At 37.9% G+C, this 23,944-nt stretch overlaps 1 protein-coding gene across 7 annotated transcripts in view; it reads left to right on the top strand.

The window, feature by feature from the left end:
• EYA1 (EYA transcriptional coactivator and phosphatase 1) overlaps nucleotides 1-23,944 on the top strand; it is a 158,916-nt gene that overhangs the window by 3,547 nt on the left and 131,425 nt on the right. For 3 of the 7 annotated variants that reach the window (XM_004280580.3, XM_049700469.1, XM_049700468.1), the window contains exons 2-3: nucleotides 2,113-2,162; nucleotides 3,722-3,840. In XM_004280580.3, coding sequence (XP_004280628.1) covers nucleotides 3,726-3,840 — 115 coding nt within the window. In that variant the 5' untranslated portion in view covers nucleotides 2,113-2,162; nucleotides 3,722-3,725. Of the gene's footprint in view, nucleotides 1-1,913; nucleotides 2,163-3,721; nucleotides 3,841-23,944 lie in introns of those variants that run through there. The other 4 variants (XM_049700463.1, XM_049700462.1, XM_049700465.1 and 1 more) reach the window with 3 other exon arrangements.

Here is a 23,944-nt window from a genome sequence, read left to right as displayed (position 1 = left end):
TGTGTCTAATTGTTGTCTGCATTCGCATTCTTGAGAGTAGATTTATTTTTCCTGGACCATGATGTGGATTCAGCTGACCAGCCTAAGTGAGGATTAGTTGTTTTAAAGTTATTTTGATTAAAGAGTCATTTTTAAAAACAGTAACACACAACACATGGTTTAACTAATCCTTGAGACACAAAAGAATATATCTGATGTATACTTAATGAAATGAAGATCATGGATACGGGTTCAAAAATTGTAGTGTACGAAGTACAGTAGAGACTGAGTCCAGCCAGCCTAAAAAAAAAAGTACGTTGTTGTGAAAATGCATTTTTTTCAGTGAGAAAGCGTGTTAGAATGATTCTTATTTTGAAGTTCATTTTTTTAATTAACAGATTGACTTTGCAATTAAATAGGATAGGTTAAACCTCAAATATAAATATAATCAAACTTTCAAAGTATACAAGGAAACTAAAATTAGGTTTTTAAGATGATACTATCTAGCCAAGGTTAAAATAGGAATGTATTTTAATATGTAACAGAAAGTATGTTTTACAAACTCTTTCACATAATTAAGCCAAGAGAGTTCTTAAAATTAAGTTAGTTCTCACCTATAATTTATTCCAGGTGTATAAAAGTGGAAAAAAAGAGAAGAAAAAGGAAATTTATCCTTGAGGTATATCGCTGCAGTTTCTAAAGGAAAACATTTCATCTTGTGTGAGAACATTAATTTCAAAAAAAAATCAGAAGCCAGTTATCACAAAGTGACCTATCTGTAGGCATTAAAATGAAACTTTTATTGAGTACTCAGGCATCTCTTTAAAATTATTTTTCATCCCGCACATGTTTTAGAAAAGTATACCTAGAAATTTCGTGTAACATTATACCAAGATATTTAGACTTTAACGATGCTTTATTCTTGCCAAAAAGGTAGTACTTTTTAATTTCATAAATCATAATTAAAAAATAACAGGACTCAACAGAAGATGCTTGGCTGGATAACTTTAATGCCATTTGAGATGCTTCAGTTTTTTCATCTTTGTTCTGTAACCCTAATTGATGTCTGTTCCGGTTGAATGAAAATACACATCAAAGATTTGGAATTCTGAGTCATTTTAAACGTTATGCAGAATTCCCTTTACCTCCGAGGCAGGCGTTAGCCTGAACTTGTGGGCCAGCAGCCCACCCTCACCTGAGCTTATCACCTGCTGGCAGTTTTGCTGTCTCTGGACGAAGGGCAGTGACTAGCAAAGCCTGCAAGCTAAGTTAGCTGTTCAGTGAAATGCCAAATACAGATTCATCTGGAGACAAAAGAGACCAGAACTCTGGCCAGCTGAGACACTGAATTGATTATTCAACTATCCATTCTCTCTCCTGGTTTAAAATGGGGAAAATTAAACCAAAAGCGAACGGCTTTTGCTATTTCACCAGGCAGTGATGGATTTCCCTGAATTTAAACATTCACTGAATTTTCAATTTGCTGGGGTACATGAGCACATTGCTCCACGATGGGACTTTGGGGAGGAGAACTTGCCTTTGCTATTTCTCGTTGAGTCCGGCACTGCCTGAAAAGTGGCCGAGAAGCCGTTTTGGTGAATGTTCAATAGTAAATATAGGAGAAAACCATCCCGATAAGGATAAGAACTGTCAGGTGTCAAAGGCATGGGTGGGAACTCTATTTCAGCTGGTGATAGCAGAAGATGAAAGATCTTCTGAGGATGCTGGAGGGTTAATGCTTGAACTACTGCTGTGAAACACACTCATTTTGCTAATAGCTATTTTTTTTTCCCAAGCACCTTGTCCAAGCTGCCTGAATAAGGCTGCTTTGCATGTTGATTGGGGGAGGGGTAATCCCGTTTGCAGCTGTCATAGGCCAGTGATGAATCACTATCCCGTCATTTGGCTGCCTTCCCCCCCCTAACAAGGGGAGGAGGAGGGCAGACCTGGAGGAGGAAACAACAGTGGAGACCTCAACTTAAAGACAATATGCCTTTCACCGCTGCAGTATCCTCCTTTTTCTCTTTTGGTTAAAAGAGAGCATTGTAGTCCTGAGCCACGTGCTCTGTATAATTAAGAACTGACACTGAAGCAGAGTAACAACAGCTTCTAATTTTTTACCCCTGATCACAGGTGCAAACATCTCAAACCAGTTCAGATGTTGCTGTTTCCTCAAGTTGCAGGTAAGGATATCGTTGATATTTGACATTTGGGGAGATTACCTTTCTGTGACCCCCCCTATCTATTTTTGTCTAGTATTTCTTAATTATTTCTATTAATAGCCTTGGTTGGAAATTACTTAACCATTTGTGTGTGTGCCTGTAAAAAATTGTTAAATATGTAGAAAGGGAAGAGGATCCTGGGTTTGAAAATGATTAGGGGTTCTAGTTTCTGGGGTTAGGAAAACTGTGAATGTGTCATGAGAATTAGGGGAGAAAAATTGGATTTTAAGCCATTTCCCATTTGAATCCAGAAGACTTGGGGAAGTCAAAACTCACTTTGGAAGTAAAACGGTTCATGTTAAGCCGTTTTAAACACTGACGTTTACAGTCAGTTTAAGTGCAGCCTCCAAATTAAAACGACTGGAGCTTTTATTGGCCTGGCGGGATGAGCAGACAGTCTTAGGTTCATACATATTAACCCCCTTCCTTTTTTTTTTTTTTTTTTTTTTTAGAAAAACACAAAGTTTAAAACAAAGTGAATGGATCTTAGACTTTCAAACACTTGGCTGTCAGAAAACAGAACGGTATCTAGGTGTGTTTTTAGTCACTTTAAACAAATGCTCGCCTCTCTTCATTAGGAAAAGATGCAATATAAGTGAATGGCTCTGAAATTGTGAACATGAGTCGTGGCTTCTGTACCCTGTAGGGCATACGCAACTGCCGAGTGGAAGAACTTTCGGGGGGATTTCGCTGGTTTTGTGTTGTAAAAATGCCCAATTTGAGCAGGGAAGTGGCATTGTTCTTATTTCCCTGAGTGGGTGACAGCTGAGGTATTCTGACTACTCATGTTGCTGGGGACTCACTGTATGCTGGCCTGCTCCCTCCTCACTTGGGCAGGCTGTATGTAATCCACAAAGCAAACAAGTGAGCCGACATCAGGATGTTTTAATGCTGCATTTGTTTCAAGGGAGACAGAGGAACAATTAAGCAGTTTACCAGAGTAAACACATGCATCAGGGACAACTCATTCCCTGTCACTGGACTATAGGCTTCAAGTGTGGTATTTGGTTTGGAGACCCATTAAATTACAATTGGGCGGTAAATTATAAAGGAGTACCTAGTGCTAATTTATCAGATGAAAGAGATTCCATAGAAAAGTGATTTTTTTTTTCAATTTTACACTTTCGTCTTTTAGAAAAATAATGCCTTGGGGTTTTTTTCCCACCTAAAAAGAAAAGCATGATGGTCTGTTTTCTTTGATAATAAAAATAGATGGAATTGTCTCATTAGATCTTGGGACTTGATGAGCTATCGGAGGAGAGAAAAAGATTTTAAAAAAAACTCTATATGAATGTTTGGCTGAATAGTTAAGGCCAGTGACATCTTGTAATAGTACACGTTACATTTTCACTTCAGCCATCCTTTCATAACGTAAGACAAACTATTTTGAGTCGAAGAAGATAGATACAATGGGACTTTTGTGCGAATGTGTTTCAAAGAAGGTGTCAAGTCGTTAGCGCATTAAATAGTGGGGTTATGAATTTGGTACATCTGTCAAACGGAAGGCTTCTTGTCTTTAGGTCTATGGAAATGCAGGATCTAACCAGCCCGCATAGCCGTCTGAGTGGTAGTAGTGAATCCCCCAAACTCGATAACTCTCATATAAATAGTAATTCCATGACTCCCAATGGCACCGAAGGTGAGTGTCTGCCTTCTCACTGTTTACTTTGCACCTTGTTTCTTCATCAGTATACACTGTGTTACTAGGTGGTTATGATTTCAGTTGTCAAATCCATGAAACCACTGTTTTATTTCTTGTTTAGGTAATTTGACTTACGAATCAGTATCCACCCTTACTTAGGGACTGCATGTTACCAGGTTATTATGACATTACACAGACTGGTTTTATTTCACATAGATGCATATGTATGCATGACATATTTAAGCTTTGAGTGTGTTTTTTCTTCTTGTTGATCGTTCTCCACAGCACAGTATCAATCTGCAATCGTTTTGCTCTATGAGCCATGAAAATTTGGATTATTTCCTTTATTTTACTTTCCCTTTGTTACTAAATATAACCAAATTTGTTTCAAGGCAACATTAGACTGGATTGTCTCTAAATATCAATAAAATAATTTGTGTGCCTAATGTTCTTGGGGCTTTGGCCATTGAAATATAAAGAAGTAAAAAAATACTTATTGTTTACAAATATACGACCTTACTTGGAAGATAACATGAAATTCATTTACTTTCTTAAAGATTAAGTATATACCTCAAACATAGTACTGTTACAATGATTTTTGTGTAATTAATACATGTGAATATTTATGTAAATTTCATGTAAATAGGAACGCCTACTTTAATCCATATATACCTAAGTCTAAACATAGAGGTAAAGCTATTTGTATCGTTAGCTGTCGTGCATGTTTATTTAGGTACTATACGTATTTTTCAAACTTCATAGAAGGGTATGTTACATATTGCATTGTATTTATTTCTACTTCAGCCTACTGAAATATTCCTTCTTCACAGATAATATTTTTGCTTATTTATTCCTTACTAAGCCTTAGGACCTTGATGAACTTAGAACCTAAGTTTCACTAGAATTATCTACATTAGAGTTCCATCCATAAACAAAACCCTTAACCATCATTTCTCAATCACCGTGATGATCTTTCATCATAGTTCTTAAAAACGACAACAAAAAAACCCCCAAATGCCATAAACTTGTTCGTTTGGTGCAATATTCCAGTATGTGTGAGGGAAGCCTTTTGAAACTGATAATGATGTGAAATTTCTGGTAATGGATACAATATAAAATCAGTTGTTTCTGATAGGAGATAACTTTTACAGCCTCCGTGATTGTTTTTACATGTAAGTAGTCTGTATTTTCCTTTTTGAGTAAATACCTTCATTTATGGAAAATGGTCCCTGTCAAAAGTAGAAACTTTGCTGGTGTAGCAAAAAAAATCTCTGAAAAAGGTTCCTTTACATGGGAAACTCTTTTCTGCCCATTTCGATAGGCAATCAAAAAGAAATTTCAGTTATGTATAGGAAAGTCATTCTAGCATTTAGGAAGATTTTATAGAGCAGATGAAATAAACACCAGCAGTCCTTTTTTCCTCTCCTTTGGAATTTGGCTTCAGGTGTGAGCATGACGGCTGCTGCAGTGTGGACTGGACCGGGTGTGTGCACAGACACACAGACCACTGCAGGGCCCTGGACCGGTAGGCCCCATGCCAGTGTCAGCGTGCAGGGCGGCCGCTGAGGGCAGCATCAGGGGACCAGAGGTGGAAACCTGTAACAGTCATTCTCATCACTGTGAAGTCCAAATAAGACAGTCATTTAAAGTAACTTAAAAAAAAAAAAGAAGCTCTAAGTATGTTAAATTGTTTTGATTTATAGAATAGACCAATACATATTGGTAGGAGTAATTATGAAATTATGAGTTAATTTTCTTATATATGAAGAAATGAAATAGGGGTAAGATGTTTTCATTTTGTCATCGTTTTACTGGCAAATCAACTCCTACAAAAGAAGAACCAGGCAATATTGAAACAGGGTACGTGTTGGAGACTGCCCCCTTGGATGGCTTTGTGTGAGTGATGCGTGGTTTGCTTTTTAAGGACATGTGAAATGATACTATTTCTGAATATTTATATTTCATAGCTTGATGTCATGTTTGTATTCAGTAATATGTACTTGATCAGATTTTTGCGTAACTAAAATAAATCCAAACTAAGAAAATGTTTTAGATAGCTGTGTAATCTGCTGAACTATCAATTTGGGAAATACTTAGAAATTATTTCTCTCCTAAAAAAAAAAACTCTTAGTTATCTTATGGCTTAGAAATGGATTTTTTTTAGACCTATTTCAGACATGTACCCAGTTACTCACCTCACTCTGTTTTCGGGCATTCTTTACTGGTATACTTTGCAAAGGTTATGGTAGAAAGTGAAGTGAGAAGATATCAGTATAAATTATCCAAAGAATACATGAAATTTTAGTCGACTGGGGCATCAGTTTTACTTTAGTGTACAGTTTGAAAACATGGACCCAAACTTTCTTCACCATCTATGCTACATGTCTGTTCAGATGCAAACGATATCAGAAAGTTCTGGGTTATTATTAAGTTTGTGAATCAATTTATCATGCTGCTTACATGTTGCATAAGGCATTTGTGTCTTTTCTCTCAGTCACCACTAGAGGAGTTCAGCTTAAAAATCAGTGAATTCACAGTGGCTGACAAGCTTTCCTGGAATAGAATCATTATAGATTTTCCTATTCCTTCTTTGAAATCTTATTTATTTTGAAACCAGCAGTATTTACCAATGAATTAGAGGAATGAAAAAAACAAGAAATCCCTTAACTTTTTAAAGAGTGTTTAAAATATCAATCACCTCCCCTAGGTCCATAACAAGTATTTCTAGCTATCCCTGCCATGATGGATATTTAAGTGACTTTATTGCAGCCCAGTTGCAATGAGTCTCCTTAATTAGGTCAACAAAACTTCCATTGAGTTTACATAGTTGTTGGCCCTCCACCCACTTAGATAGGTTGTCTTCTCTCACCAGAGCCATTTTTTATTTCCTGCAGCCACTTGTTCCTATCATGAGGCTAAGAAAACATGAAAATCTCCTGTATCAAAAACCATAACTTCATCTGCAGAACAAACAAGAAGGGAATGGAGTGGAGAGGCAGAGAATATTAAGTTTCTTCTTAAGTTGGCTGCCAAATTATCATAAGACTCAGTGTTTGTAGGTTCTGTCCTCACAGGCTAGTGCCTATTTTCATGGTTCATCTAAGGGATAAAGACAGAAAGACACTGAGCTGCAGCCTCACATATTGTGCTTTTCTTCTTCCTAGTTGAAATGTTCTTTAGTGAGATTCGTTGTTTGAATGTTTCAGATTTCAAAAGTTTCAACTCTTCATATTTGTATATTCTATTCCAACCTCTCTGGGAGTTGTTATTGTTGCAGTGAACTGTGGGTTTCACCCAGTTTATACATCTTTGAACTAGAAAACATAAAGAGGCAAAAATACAAAATAGTATAAATGAATGCTTGACTTGCATTAAGAAAAGCACTGTTAGAAGTGATATGTCTCCAGATGAGTTAATAACTATTTTAGATTACTGTTCAATAATTAAAGCTTGACCTGGAGAGACTGATGGAATGGTTATGGAAACATCAGTGGTGGCTTTCCTTTTATAACTGTTTTCTTCTAGTCTTTTCGTCTTTCGGGACAGAATGGAAGAGGAATTTCTTATTAGATTATTAAAGCTTAATTTTTAAGACATAGGCTCTTGGGTGGTGATACTCCTATTAGATAAATATGAGCGTCGGACCTGAGAGGATTTCCAATGTGTAGGTATACGTTCCGGCCTCTCTTTGGTAGAGGCTGCGTGTTGACGTTTGTGTTGTGTCAGTGTGAGACGTAGTTGGGAAACGTTTCTTCAGAAGGACCTAGGGCTCCAGCAGTAAAAGGATTTTTATTTACGTACCTAATTAAGGCCTTGTTTGCAAAGCAGTGATTCTTTCCATCTTTGTTTTTTCTGCTTGTCTTAAATCCACGGGAGCATAAGATTGGTCGGTTCGTATATTGCTAGTGTGAGTGTTTATTTTTGGTTGTCTAGGGGTGAGGAGTGGTGAAGGGCAAAAAGGAGTTGTGAGCAAGCAGAACTCAAAGCTCTCATTCTGAGTTTTCTTGATTGTAAATTTAGAGGCAAACTCAAGAAGAGGCTAAACTTGTCTTAAAGCAGAGGAATTTGTCTTGAAGTGACATAAAACCAGATGCAACTGGAATCTTCACTACAAATAGGGTTTCAGGGATTCTGATGGTAATTCAAGTAGTGATTTTGAATTGGTATATCAGATTTCCCAGATGATAAGAGATGCAATCTTGGATTAGGTGGTTAAATTTTCTGCATTTTAAGACTGATTTAGTTGTGTATTTCATATTTTAGGCTGATAGGTTAATTCAATTTTACAAATTTCTATTATCAGAAGTTATTTGAAAGTTGCTTTATCCTTTCTACAAAGCTTAGAATGCAAACAAATTGTCAGTATCTTGAATTTGTTTTCCTCACTGTAATTTTAATTTCGTAAAATACAGTTATATCCAACTAGAGTATTTTTAAGAACTCTTACTTATGAAAAATATGTAAACTGGAGTGAATGTGTATAACATTATGGTTTGAGGCTACATTTTAAAAGCTATATTTATATATTTGTGGTCAAATTTTCTGTTGTCAGTAGAAAAAACGGTAATCTAATTTTATTGTTGTTTACATTCTGCACATGATTTAGTTTCTGGAAGATGAAGGGACATTGTGAGTAAAGGAGTTTCTAAGTGACATTTTTAGAGTCTGTCTGTAGCCACAGAATTGGCCTCTTTTAAATTGTTCTTTAGCAAAAGCTGTGAAAGGATGAAAAAAATAATTTGTTAGGATTTAATGTTTGCGTATACAGTGTATGAGAATAATTTTCACATGCCTGTTGGTAGTTAATGAAAATAATAGCTAATTTTTAAGAATAACTTATTATTAGTCACTAAGCTGACCATTCTCTGTGATTCATTTCTTTAGTCTTCAGAAAATCCTTTGAGATCGCCAGCATAGTGGTTGAGACACTGGGTTTGAATCCCAGCTCCTTTTGCTGGCTGTGTGAGCTCAGGCACGTTAACTTCTGTGTGGCTCAGTCTCATCTGTACAGGGGGGATAACAGCAGGTCTTATATCAGGCTTGCTGTGAGGATGATAAGTAAAACTTGTAACACGCTAGGAACTTACTAAGTGCTCTGTGAATTTCTAGACCATATGTAGATAATAGCCCCTTCCAGAGTACCATTATTGTTTCATGTACAATAAAACTGAGTCTCCGAAAGTTAAATGCCAAGTTGAAAGACACATGATTTGTAATTGGTACCACTGGTATCTGACCTGGTATTTGAATCAAGTTCTATTTGAGTCCAGAGCCTGGGTTTTCAAATCACTGTATCACTCTAGGGAGAGAATACATGATTCCACCATCTGCCAATACCTTTTCTAATACCTTCGTACTAAACATTGGTACCTCCACTGTCCTCATGACTGGAGAACACTATTCTCTAGCAAACAGCAGAGCTGTAAAAGGACCAATGGCAAAGGCTTTGATGACAAAAGGACTTCATTATAAGGACAACTCCCCAGGGTAGTCATACTCTGGTTTTTAAGTTCTTTTGTGCATGAGTGTGTGAGATTTCTTCCTTGTGTCGTGTGCACATAGCATATTGCATCAATAGGTTAACTTCTAGGGGATTGTCTCTTACTAGTTTTCATTTTCAAAGCTTTAGACTTAATTATAATTCCACCAGCCGTCCATCTATGTTAAGCCTCTCTGGGATCAAACGGAGTTGGGAAGTCATCTCTGCTTTTCATTATAATAGTCATTATTATATGCACATTTGGATTGAAGCAGTATTACTGTGAAATTTTAAAAGTGGTTGCAGTTTTGCTACTGCTCAGAGTAAGTCTTTTCGGCCTCAGAAAATATTTTGAAGTGGGTGATGAATTTGGTCACATTTCTCTTGACTTTAAGAACCAGGTTATAGTAACCAAGCAAAACTCAAAGAAGAAGCTTAAATGGCATTTGTTGGGGGCTCCATAGGAAGAGCAGTTTCCAAAGCCATAAGTTGGGAACATGCGTGCTACATTCTAGGAACAGGAGGAGAGAGAATGACAGGGAGTGGAAGAGGTCAAGTGGGAGGAATAGAGGGTTGGCATGTGTAGGGCTTGCAGGATGGCAAACATACTCTAGCCAATTACATATCACTAACTGTATCTTTCATAGTAAGAATAGGAACTATAATACTGCCTGAAACTAGGCTCAGAGTTTCTAGAGGGCCAGGCTTCTTGATAAACTAATGACTCGATGTAGATAGTTTTCATCTACTCCCAATATCTAATAGTTCAGAGAATTACAGTTCTGGGGCACCTCTCCCCTAGCTGGGCCAGAACTTTCATTGGAACAGAGTATGTATAACTTCCTAAGGACATCCTATCTCTGGGAGAATCTTTGGTTTCCCCCAGAGGGATGTGCAGACCTTTAGTGAGTGCCAGTATTTAGGCCAATCCTTATCGCTTTGGTCATGAATTCCCTGATTTAAGTAATTCCTAATTTCTTAGGATGCCCAAGGATGTTTTGGGGGTGAGCAGTATATAGATAAAAGTGGTGTGTATGTGTGTGTGTGCGTGCACGCGTGCACGCTTATTCTCACCTTGCTTACTTGGAATAAGGTCCAAGAATAATTCATTCTCTTCTTTTTGCCTCCAAACTTACAATATAATAGAAAGAATATATACATAATTGTAAATTTTCTATTTTTCCCTTTTCACTTTAGGTAGGAAGAAGTCATCTGTCACATAGACATCCTCAAAGACTGCTAAAATACTGCCTTTACTAAAAGAGAACATAAATTTTGAGAAGCTAATCGAGGATTTACGTTAAGCTTTAGGACGGCCAAGTAGTTTATAACTAAAAGCTTACTATGATTATGTACAAGGTAGTTTGCTGGGTTTGCAGGTTTTTCAGTTCTATTTCATGCCTCCAGTATCCCATTACACTGAAGAAGGTGGGTGAACTCTACCAGACACATTCCAAGGAGTATTTTAAAGTGCTCCCTGTAATATACGACAGAGACATTTTTTCTTTCATAAGATTAATCTAAATCAAAATCTAAAATATTTCCTTGTTTTATCACTGCATCTATTACTGATAAGGGGAATTTTGTGTGGGGAGAATACTGTTTTAGCAAAATAAGGACTATGAACTGAATAGACTAAGTTCTTACTATCTATTTAAGGATGTCTTTTATTCCCTCCACCTACCTTATTTTATTTTATCCTAACAAAAGTTAGGGTAGCTTTTCTGCACCTCATTTTAAAGAGTTTAAGTGATTATTCTATGCTCCCACAGCATATTATCTGTGTTGGAAAAGAGATTCAAAGGCATGGCCCTGAAAACAGTCAACAAATATTTGTTATTGCATATTACTAGGTAAATAATGCAGGTGAATGATTCCAACAGGCTCACTAATTTTATTTACAAAGCATTAACAGATTCAATAAGTAGCTAAAGCCCATTTTGCAAATTTTTGAAAATGATCATTGTACAGACCAATTCCTACAGTAGCCATAGGCTGTCCATCCAGAGAACATCCGCAGTCAGCATTGCTGCTGAGTTTGAATTTGCTCCACAGGAACTAACTTGCATTTGATATGTACTAATTAACTGTTTTATAAATGGAAACTTCCACTTGGACTCAGTATTATTCAGCAACGATGAATTAACTTTCACATAGTCCAAGAAACAGCTGAATGATAAAAAGATCAAGCAGTTAGCACACTTAGGTTTAGTATCCTTACATAGATGGTAAGGAGTCATGACTGGAGGTCAACATTTTTAAGGTGGGGAAAAATTGCAGGAGCAAGGATGTATACACACCGCAGTGAAAAGAATATACATATCATGTAAGAATATATATCGTGCTATATATCCACTATTGCCTTGTTAATTCAAGAAATAGTTATTGATTGTGTCTAGAAATTTACCAAATACCATTCTTGCCAAGGAGAAGTTCATGGTCTACTGTGATTGGCAGACCAATAATCAGATGACCACCATACTTGATGCTCAGGGCTGTATTCTCCAGAGGAGGAGGGATGCCTAAGCATGACTGAGGTGATCTAGGGATGGTTTCTGCACACTGGTAATGCTTAAACTGAATCTTGAAGGAGAGGTAGAAAACCACTGGATGCCAAGCCAGAAAGGCAGAAAGGGAGGCCATGGATTATTCAGGTGTAGCAAAGCCATCCCTAATCCCGGGGGCTGTGGGGGGGGGGCGCGGGCAGGGGGGTGTTGAGAGACATGGCAGACAGATGATGAATGGCCTTATGTACCAGGTTCAGGAGTTTGGATTCAATCCTGTAGGAACTGGGTGACCTGAAGGCTTGCAAATAGGAGAGTGATGTGATAGAGTCTGTGTCTTGCAAATACACTTAGGTAGTACTTTGAAACTCTATTCAGCAGGTGGTAGGTGGGGAGAAAAGACTCCAGGTGAGAAGTTATGAGGGCATTTTTATCTAAAATCATGTACTTATTTATATATTTTTATTTCTTTCAGCACAAATTTCTATTTGATACTTGCCTTAAGGAAAGCAGAGAATGGATAATATTTAAAATATATCAGAGCAGTATTGCATGATCATGAGAGGGTGGATTTTGCAGTCAGACTAACCTGGGCTTAAAAAGGTCAGTTTAGGGCTTCCCTGGTGGCTCAGTGGTTGAGAGTCCGCCTGCCGATGCAGGGGACACGGGTTCGTGCCCCGATCCAGGAAGATCCCACATGCCGCGGAGCGGCTGGGCCCGTGAGCCATGGCCGTTGATCCTGTGCATCCGGAGCCTGTGCTCCGCAACGGGAGAGGCCACAACAGTGAGAGGCCCGCGTACCGCAAAAAAAAAAAAAAAAAAAAGTCAGTTTAACAATGTAACTGACATGTGGGTTTTGAGAGACACCAGAGCAGGGGGTTGGGGGAAGGCTGGGAAGGCAGGATGCTAGCCCTGCCCCTTACCAGTTAGCAAGTGTGATGCCCTTTATCTCTGCTTCCTGGTCTGTAAAATGAAGAGAATAATAGTACTGACCTGTAGGGATGTGAGGATAGTTAAATGAGTGGGTAAAGCACTTACAACAGTCTGACTCCTAGGAATTACTTAACCATTGGCTGTTTTTGTTGTTACTGTTATTATCGTATATGATCTCTGAGCCTCTGCTTTCCCCACTGTAAAATGGGGGTTATACCTTTTTCACTGGGTGTATTTCACCTAGTAGAGGCTCAAGGTTCTTTAACGGCAGGGACAGACCTAAAATGCTAAGCACAGTCACTGCCATACTATATGCTCAAAGAATAGCAGCTATTATTAAAGAATAATACATGTTATATATTTTTAAGCAAACATATGGCTACTGCATGCTGGCTGGCTACTGCAGTGTTTCCATGGAAAGAGAAGATGTTTCCTTCCCTTGTGAGATCTGCACATCTCTTAATAGCCTTTGCAGGTACTCTGAGTACCTGTGGTACTCAGTAAGTACTTTCTCGATTAATACACAGTGAGGGTAGGAGTTAGTTCTGGGTGCTCCTGTGATGCGGTGAAGAATGGGAAAAGGTATGATCTGAGATGTAAATTTGGTAGGTTGATTACATTTTAGGTAAGTAAACCATTTTTCCAGATTGATATGATTGAGGTTATGAACCCAAGCCAGCTCATCTGCTTCCAATCTTCATACACTAGTTTATTTTACCATCCGCTAATTTGCAACATACAGTGATACACTTTTGTTCAATGCCCTGCTCTTCTGGGACTTTTCTATTGCTGTGCCCTTCACTGATTGCTCAGATCTCCATCAGAGGAATGATTAAGGATGATAAAACCCTAATTGGACAACGTTTGATTTTTCAGTGGTTTCATAAAAGGTATGGTGATCAAAGAAATTTGAAACCTAATTGTGTGACCTTAGGCTAGTTTTTAAACGTCTTTAAGCTGCAGTTTCCTCATCTTTCAAATGTGACAATTATAATAAATATCTCATGATGTTGCCACGAGAAGCAAATAAGCTATTGCGTATACAGTGCTTAGCACAATGCCTGGCATGTGGTAAATGCTCAATATATATAAGCTATTTTTAAAGTGACTACTCTTCCACGTGAAAATTCTATGTAAATATTGCCTATGCCATAAATTGAGACTGTTATATTGCTAACTCAATTCTTAAAATGGGAACAACCTTTTCAGACCGTTGTGCCATGTTTCCATTCTTATAACACACTAAAAATGTTTAGATCCCACTTTGGCATCTAAATGTAGGTATCTGTTAAACGTCATCAAATGGCACATTTAAGATTTGTGTGTTTCATTATGTATATTTTACTTAAAAGAAAAAAGGACCATAAACAAATATGAACTCTAATGATATGAGCGCTGAAATGTTTTGGGGAACTATGTTATGTCTGCAGCTTATTTTTAATGCGTGTAGAATAAGGTGGTTTTATGAGGAATAGATGTGGGAAAGTAAATAGATTAAAATGTTAATGGTGAAATCCTGGTGGTAGGTTTCTGGCTGTTCACTGTATAATTCTTTCAACTTTTCAGTATGTATGAAAATTTTTTGTAATAAAATATTCGTGAAAAAAGTGAACCTCAGATACTTACAGTGTCCCAGGAAGGAAACATTTATTTAGTTTTCACTGCGTACAAAGCACTCTGCCAGGTTCCAGCACATATGCAATGAAGTATGACACTACCTCTGCCTTTAAAAGCTCACAGTCTGGTTGGGGGAGATAAGACTTTTTAAAAATTTTGGCAAAAACTGAAAGATCATGTTGTGTCAATTAAATTATGAAGGCAGAGATTTCCAGTCCGTGGCTTAGAGATCCCCAGGAGTTGCAGAGCTAGTACTGAAAGTCAGCAAGTTCTGTGCAAAGAGCTCTGTCGGAAGGATGAGGAAATTAATAGGTCACATCCATCTTTAACTCTTTTTCACGTACGGATGTTCTGTTATGTTTATGAAAATATAAATTTTCTTGTCCGAAAATTCACAGTAGGTTTTTGTCATCGGGTACTTTCTCCATCAACAGATTAAAAATAGGCTATCATTTGGGTTCTGAAATGTTTTGGTGTTAGAAAGAGGGCTTCATTCTCAAGAAGGTTAGAAGCCACTGATCTAAACAAAAGTGCTCTCAGAGTTCAGAGAAAAGAGCTCTTCAGCTTGCTGAGGTCTGGCCAGGCTTCAAGAAGGAGATGGAATCTGAGCTGAGTGTTTGGGAAATGGGTAGAATTTGAATAGGTTGAGAAGGGATGGAATGCATTCTAAATGAGGGACCAATACGAACAAAGGTAGGATCGTTTGGGAGACTGGGAGGAGACCAGTTGAGCTGAAGAGGAACTGATAGTAGATAAGGTTGGAAGAATCATCTAGAGCCAAACTAGGAGGTGGAGGACCCTGAATACTAGGCTAAGGAATTTGGACTTTATCCTGGAGCCAGTAGAGAAGCCACTGAATATTTTGAGTGAGGGATTGATAGGGTGCAAGTGTTTTAGGTATGAATCTGGCAGCAGTTTCAAGGATAGATTGGATTGAGGGAGAGATGTGCAGCAAAATGGAGGCTCATCTGATCTGCCAAGATTTCGTGTGTTAGAAACCTGAGCTTGTGTGGCAAGAATGAGAATTGCCAAAAAAAAAAAAAAAAAAGGAAAAAAGAAAGTGAAATCGCAGGAGACATTTTACTGGAGCAGCTGTCACTTACCAAGTATCACTTCTTTTACCAAAAAAAGTCAACTAGTCCAGACCTCGACGTAAATCATTGCACAGGGCTACTCCAATATGCTATACTTTCTGTGAATAATGAGTTTTGAAACTGAATAACATTTCTTGTTGGCTGTGTATACCCTTAAGTTCCAGTTTAGTCTAGGTAGGTTGGTTTGGTTTTCATAAGGTTGTATTGCTATTTTGTAGGGTTAATATTTTTCTACTCTCTTTTAAGAAAAAGAGGATGACTTTAAATTTTTAGAGGAATAATAATCATATTCCAGATTGGGATACCTCATTTTCCAAATGGGTATTAACCAAAGGTAGATATATACACTTTTAGATAAAGAAGAAAGAGTTGAATGGCTGCTTATAATCTTTAATTTATTAATTCAATTATATGTCTAAAATAAGATCTATAAAATATATACATTTGGGAATATTGCTATCTTGCACTTTCATATTTCATGTAACAATTTTATTCTGTTTACATATGCATTTGGTATCCCTTGATGCCACTTTTTGAGTCATTTGACACATTTTTTAAAAACATACATTTCTGGGCTTCCCTGGTGGCGCAGTGGTTGAGAGTCCGCCTGCTGATGCAGGGGACACGGGTTCGTGCCCCGGTCCGGGAAGATCCCACATGCCGCCAAGCGGCTGGGCCCGTGGGCCATGGCCGCTGAGCCTGCGCGTCCGGAGCCTGTGCTCCGCAACGGGAGAGGCCACAGCAGTGAGAGGCCTGCATACCGCAAACAAAACAAAAAAAAACAACCCCCATACTTTTCCACTTTGGCCTCTTGATTTGAGCAGTCATTAAATCTGTGAGTGATACTATCATTGAATCCAAACTATAACTTAATATTATGATGGTTATACTTTTGTCTTATAGGTTATTTGTCATCTGTACAGCGTAATTGTATCTCTTTAAAGGGCTTTTTAAGGCTTACTTACAGCAGTATCTAACATTTGTCTTGGGCTGATCATGCCCCACAAATTATTATTAAATCTTTGTGACTTATTTACGTCTCTTTTTACTGATTCAGGAAGGGTTCTCTCTAAACACACAAAAATTCCAATGATTGATATTCCTTTATGCGAATGTATCTTCTCCAAAGAGTACTTTGCTCAAAATAACATGAGGGGCATGTGTCCTGTAAGTGAGAAGCTTTACAAGAACCTGCCCATACATTGACAGAGTGATAATTTGGGAAGAATAAAATGTAATCTCCTGTGTGATCATACACAGTGTGTTTAATTGCCTTATGCAGTATGCCTAGTGGTATGAAGTCAGTTGTAAGCTGTTTTTTAAAGTCAGTTGTACATTTTTACCTTCATCCATTCCTTCAATGAATATTGTGTTCCAGCTATGTGTCAAGCATGGTGCTATGTTCTGTAGAGATATAAAAAGCTGGAGTTCCTCTCATGAAGAAATTTATAATATATTCAAACAGATAAGACTGTGAAATGTGAAATGTAAAATGAGGTTGAGTAGGATATGTGTTCTAAATGAGGTACAAGCTCAAGGAAAAGAAGAATCACCCCTGAGTAGTAGATTAGGCAAGACTTCACACAGCAGGTGGGACATTGGTTGATGGGAATTTGTAGAACCTTTAATGTCAGAAGGAAAGGCACTAGCCATACTGTGGATTTGAGGAAGCATTAAACATTCAGTAGACCAGTTTGGTTTAAATGTTGACTGTATATATATGGACATGTGGTTCTTTGTCTGTAAAAGGGAGATAATAAGTGTCACACAGGAAAGTTAGGACAATTAGATGTGACCTTATATTTTGTAATATTCTTATATTCTTGTAAGTTACCATTTGTTATACAAATGTAAAATGTGTATGGAAGAACTGGCAAGGAAAGGAAAAAATAAAAGTATAAAAAGCTTGGTCTTAGAGTATAGAGGGTCTTATGAATACGATAAAGGAATGGTAACTTAATTTGGGAGAAAATGGAGAGCCTGCTCTTAGACCTCAGAGCCAGGAGTGACTCGCTCAAATCTCGGCTAAGGAAAGATAAGTATCTCTGCTCAAAATAGAGTAGAGACTGAAAAGCAAATTGGTCAGCTTTTCCAAGAGAAGAGGTATAAGGTAATTAGGTTAGTGGCTGTGAAATTAGCGGGGGGAATGGTTGTAAAGAGTAGAATGGTAGAAATGATAGACTTGGCAATGGAGTGTGAGGAAAGAGTTGCTGGGAGGAATCAGGGTGAAAAGGAAACTTTCTGTCTAGGTGGCATGACCATTACAAAGGGATAGAATGAGGAGTTTGCGTTTGAGCAGGTTGATTTGACCTTGATCCAGGCAAGGGCCTTGCATAATTGGAATGTAAAGATTGGTCCCTGTGAAAAAGTTGTGCATGTGGATAGAGATTTGAGAGTTGTCTACGTGAAGGAGATTTTTCTTTAATTGTGGAAAGACATAACTGTGAGGGACAATTTAGATAGATGAGGAGGTAGAATTATAGAACCACAGAGTAGGAAAAGGAAGAAAATCCAGAGAAGAAAACATACAGGTTAAAAAAGGGAAGCACTGCTGTGTTGTGTTGGTCAATGATGAGAAAAGTGTCAGAGGAAGGCCCACTCCACAGAAGAATTAAGGAAAATCAGGATGGAAAAAGTTTGCATCGGGCAATTAGGAAAATCCTTTTAGTAAAATAGTAGCTATAAAGGGATGATACAAAGGATTAAAGACAGAGTAGATATTAAGGACTTGAAGGCAAACTTTCAGAAAACTTAGTGATGAAAGAAGGGAGAGAGGTAGATCATGCTTGAGAGAAGTTTGTTTTAAAATCAGGGCAGACCTGCCTTATTTATTTATTGGATTTTTAAAAAATTTTTTATTGGAGTCTAGTTGATTTACAATGTTGTGTTAGTTTCAGGTGTACAGCAAAGTGAATCAGTTATACATATATCCACTCTTCTTTAGATTCTCTTCCTGTATAGGTCATTACAGAATATTGAGTAGAGTTCCCTGTGCTATGTAGTAGGTCCTTATTAGTTATCTATTTTATATATATGTCAATCTCAATCTCTTAATTTATCCCTCTCCCCTCTTTCCCCCTGGTAACCATAAGTTTGTTTTCTACATCTGTGACTCAATTTCTGGTTTGTAAATAAGTTCATTTTTACCCTTTTTTTAGATTCCACATATAAGCAATATCATATATTTGTCTTTCTCATCCTGACTTACTTCACTCAGTATGACAATCTCTAGGTCCATCCATGTTGCTGCAAATGGCATTATTTTGTTCTTTTTTTATGGCTGAGTTATATTCTATTGTATATATATCCCACATCTTCTTTATCCGTTCCTCTGTTGATGGACATTTAGGTTGCTTCCATGTCCTGGCTATTGTAAATAGTGCTGCTGCCTGTTTTTAAAATTAGGGGAAGTAGAAGGAAGTAGTCCCTCGAGATGGAACGATTGAAGATGTTGAGACCAAACAATCAAATATTGGAGCATTGTTGCAAAGAAGGTATGGACGTGGCGTAAGAATAAAGGTATAAAATTTAAACGCTGCTAGAGGAAAGAAAACCTCTATTGAGATTCATCAGTGGGAAAATGGGAAATGTAGAAAGATCATTGAAAGATTTAATGCAGCTTCTACATTCTTTATAAAATAGTTGGCGAGGACATGTGCTAAAGAGGATGGGGGATAAAGTGCAGTTTGGAGTTTTGAGTAAAGTAGAAAAGACTTGATGGAAACTTTCAGGCAGAAGAAATGGAAAGGTGGGATTGTCAAGCAACAGGATGACTCAGAAGAATACAGAAAGCATACATTTTAGTGGATTCAGTTAGCGGGTGAATTGTGGTCTCCTCTCCTATGCTCAGTCAGCCAGAACAGAGCCGAAGAGTGAACAGTAAGAGATTGCCAATCCCGAGAATGGAGCTTGGCAAAAAAGATGCTTGGAAAAATGAGGTGATGCTTGGGATTCTAGGGTGGGAGTTCTGGGTTCCAGACTGGGCTGGTGTGGTTGGAGTGGGAGAATGGATAGGGGTTTAGAAAGACGGGATATTCTGAGGAGCATTAAGAGCTAGTCCAGCAGAAGTGAGCAAATGAAAAAGGTAAAAGGTGGTGTTATTTAGAGGCAGTGCAGTTCTAGGAAGTGGTGTAGCTGAAGTATTTAATTACCAAAGTGGAATGAAAGTAAATCTCATTGAAATAGAAGAGAGAAAGGAATCATAAAGAGTAGTAGAGGGATAATGAACAGAGTTTGTAAAGTCCTGGAGCATTGAAGTAGGAAACAAAATAGAGAGGAAGACCGAGCGTGTGCCAAGCAAAGGCAAGCTGTACTGTCACAGTTAGAAGAAAAGTTGTGAGATGAGCTTAGATACTACCTGGCGAGCATCTACGGCTTACCCAGGCTGGTGACTTTGCTGCAATCCTGGGCAAATTCATTTTTTTTTTTTTTAAGAAGATGTTGGGAGTAGGAGTTTAATTCATTTATTAATTTTTGCTGTGTTGGGTCTTCGTTTCTGTGCGAGGGCTTTCTCTAGTTGTGGCGAGCGGGGGCCACTCTTCATCGCGGTGCGTGGGCCTCTCACTACCACGGCCTCTCTTGTTGCGGAGCACAGGCTCCAGATGCGCAGGCTCAGTTGTTGTGGCTTACGGGCCTAGTTGCTCTGTGGCATGTGGGACCCTCCCAGACCAGGGCTCGAACCCGTGTCCCCTACATTAGCAGGCGGATTCTCAACCACTGCGCCACCAGGGAAGCCCCTGGGCAAATTCTTAACACAGAGGCCGGCTCCCAGTCCATCAGGCACAGCTGTCCTCTGGGGGAGAACGTGCTTTAACTGCCCTCTTAATTTATAGTGAGAAATATAGCTAAGCAAATGGACTGGGTACTTACCTCCTCTGATCAGCCTGTCATCTTCCTGGAGATTATGTGACTGCAACATTCAGATTATAATGAGAAGTTGCTTGATGAGCAAGGAATCATGGTATGATGGGTTCGTTGGATGATCTTTATAGCTAAAGTCCCCAAGCTCCAATGATCTGATAGCTCTGTCTCCAGTTAAATTTATGGTAAACAAATACAGGGTTCTCTTTTCCATGGGCCACTAAGCAGTGCTGGAGAGAAATGCCCACATTTTCTCCTGGAATCCTCTATCACAATTGCCATGTTCACCATCCTCCCACTAGCCTGTTTCTTCAGAAAGATTGTTATGACTGAGGTATATGTTTTCTTTTTTTTTTAATTTTTAAAGGTTACTTTCCATTTACAGTTATTATAAAATATTGCCTATATTCCTCATGTTGCACAATACATCCTTGAGCCTATCTTATACCCAGTTGTTTGTATCTCCCACTTACCCACTCCTATATTGCTCCTCCCCCCCCAGTGGTACCCACTAGTTTGTTCTCTATATCTGTAAGTCTGCTTCTTTTTTGATATATTCATTAGTTTGTTGTATATTTTAGATTCCACACATAAGTGATACAGTGTTTGTCTTTCTCCAACTTATTTCACTTAGCATAATGTCCTCCAAGTTCATCCATGTTGCTGCAAATGGCAAAATTTTATTCTTTTTAAGACTGAGTAACATTCTATTGTGTGTGTGTGTGTGTATATATATATATATATATATATATATATATATATATATATCACATCTTCTTTATCCGTTCATCCATTGATGGACTCTTAGGTTACTTCCATATCTTGGCTGTTGTCAATAATGCTGCTGTGAACATTGGGGTGCATGATCTTTTCAAATTAGTGTTTTAATTTTTTCGGGTACATACCCAGGAGTGGAATTGCTGGATCATATGGTAGTTCTATTTTTAGTTTTTTGAGAAACCTCCATACTGTTTTCCACAGTGGCTGCACCAATTTATATTCCCACCAACAGTCTACAAGGCGTCCCTTTTCTCTACATCTTCTCCGTTTGTTATTTGTGTTCTTTTTGATGATAGCCATTCTGACAGGTGTGAGGTGATATCTCCTTGTGGTTTTGACTTGCATTTCCCTGATGATTAGCAGTGTTGAGCATCTTTTCATGTGCTTGTTGGTCATCTGCATTTCCTCGTTGGAAAAATGTCTAGTTCTCCTGACCATTTTTTTAAAATTGAAATATAGTTGATTTACAATGTTGTGTTAGTTTCTGCTGTACAGAAAAGTGATTCAGTTATACATATATACGTATTCTTTGTCATATTCTTTTCCCTTATGGTTTATTACAGGATATTGAATATAGTACCTTGTGCTGTACAGTAGGACCTTGTTGTTTATCTATTTTATATATATAGTAGGAAGTGGATGGACCTAGAGTCTGTCATACAGAGTGAAGTAAGTCAGAAAGAGAAAAACAAATACCGTACGCTAACGCACATATATGGAATCTAAAAAAACAGTACTGATGAACCTAATAGCAGGGCAGGAATAAAGACACAGATGTAGAGGATGGACTTGAGGACACAATGGGGGAAGGGGAAGCTGGGATGAAGTGAGAGAGTAGCACTGATATATATACACTACCAAATGTAAAATCGATGGCTAGTGGGAAGCTGCTGCATAGCACAGGGAGATCAGCTTGATGCTTTATGACGATCTAGAGGGGTGGGATAGGGAAGGTGGGAGGGAGGCTCAAGAGGGAGGAGATATGGGGATATATGTATACATATAGCTGATTCACTTTGTTGTACAGCAGAAACTAACACAACATTGTAAAGCAATTATACTCCAATAAAGATATAAAAATAAAAGAATAAACAAATGGTACCTAATTAAACTAAAAAGCTTTTGCACACCAAAGGAAGCCATTGACAAAATGAAGACAACCTACTGAATGGGAGAAAATATTTGCAAATGATATGACCCATAAGGGACTAATAGCCAACATATATAAACAGCTCATACAACTCAACATCAAAAAAACAAACAACCCAATTAAAAAATGGGCAGAAGAATTTGCAGCAACATGGATGGACCTAGAGATTATCACACTAAGTGAAGTAAGTCAGAAAGAGACAAATACCATATGATATCGCTTACACATGGAATCTAAAATATGACACAAATGAACTTATTTACAAAACAAAAGCAGACTCACAGACATAGAAAACAAACTTATGGTTACCAAAGCGGAAAGGGAGTTGGAGGAGAGGGATAAATTAGGACTCTGGGATTAGCAGATATGTTTACTTAATATAATCATGATTTAGTCCTTCCTCTTGAGTTACCGCCAAGTTACCGTGATTTGATTTTGGCTGTCCTGAGGCAGTTGCCCTAATGGTTGATCTTAGACAAGTCACTTAGCTTTAGATTATTCTAATTTACTTTTCAAAGGGTAAGCTTAACTTTAATGTGAAGTTTGTAACAGATTCTGTCCCAGAAGAAACACTTTGATTTCTCATAATTACTTTAATAAAGATACTCTAATGATAGAAGTAACTATAAAAACATGGCCTCTGGACCTAGCACAGTGCTGAATGATTTTTAAGCATTTATCTTTTTTAATCTTCTCGTGAGTATGTTATCCCCACTTATAGAGAAGGAAGCTGAGGCACACAGAAGTTGAGTAATTTTTCCAGGTTCATACTGTTAATAGCAAAGCTAGATTGAACTTCAACTGATAATTCCAAAGCTGGTGCTTTTAACTCTTTATTCCTTCCTTTATTCATTCATTCATTTATTTATTCTATATTTTAACTCTGTTCCCTATTGCTCCCTGGTACTATTCCCCAGGAGAAAGGCATTCAGGGTAGGTAGGTATAATACTGCTGCTACTAATGATGATGATAAATATAGTTTCAGTTCCTTATTTGTATCAGGTACTTTACATACGTTTTTATGGATCCTTATTGCATTTCTATAATATAGATATTTTCTTTGCTTGTGATGAGAACTTTCAAGATGCACCCTTCTAGCAACTTTCAGATATGCAGGACGATATTATTGGCTGTAGCCCCCATGCTGTACATTACATCCCCATGGCTTGTTTATTTTATAACTGGAAGTTCGTATTTCTTGACCCCCTTCACCCATCTCACCCACCCACAACACTCCTCTGGCGACCACCAATCTGTTCTTTGTATCTATGAGTGTCTGTTCTCTTTATGAGTTTTGCTTTGTTTGTTCGTTTGTTTTGTAGATTCCACATAAAAGTGAAAGCGTATGGCATCTTTCTCTTCTGACTTGTTCCACTTAGCATAATACCCTCAAGGTCTATCCATGTTGTCACAAATGGAAAGATTTTATTTGTTTTATGGCTGAGTAGTGTTCCATTGTGTGTGTGTGTGTGTGTGTGTATGTAGGTGTATATATATATATATACACACACCTACACACACACATATGTGTGTGTATGTATATATCACTGTAGATATTACTTTTAAAATATTTTATATGAGATAATTAAGGTTGAAGAGATCATGTAACTTTTACAAAGTCTGATAGCAGGTAGCTGGATTATTTGCCTCCAAAACCAAAGTGCAAAGAAATTGCTAGATGGA

Source organism: Orcinus orca, chromosome 17 (assembly GCF_937001465.1).
Source record: "Orcinus orca chromosome 17, mOrcOrc1.1, whole genome shotgun sequence".
Taxonomy (NCBI): domain Eukaryota; kingdom Metazoa; phylum Chordata; class Mammalia; order Artiodactyla; family Delphinidae; genus Orcinus; species Orcinus orca.
The sequence above is the reverse complement of the archived record's forward strand: the minus strand, read 5'-3'. Positions and strand labels throughout refer to the sequence as shown.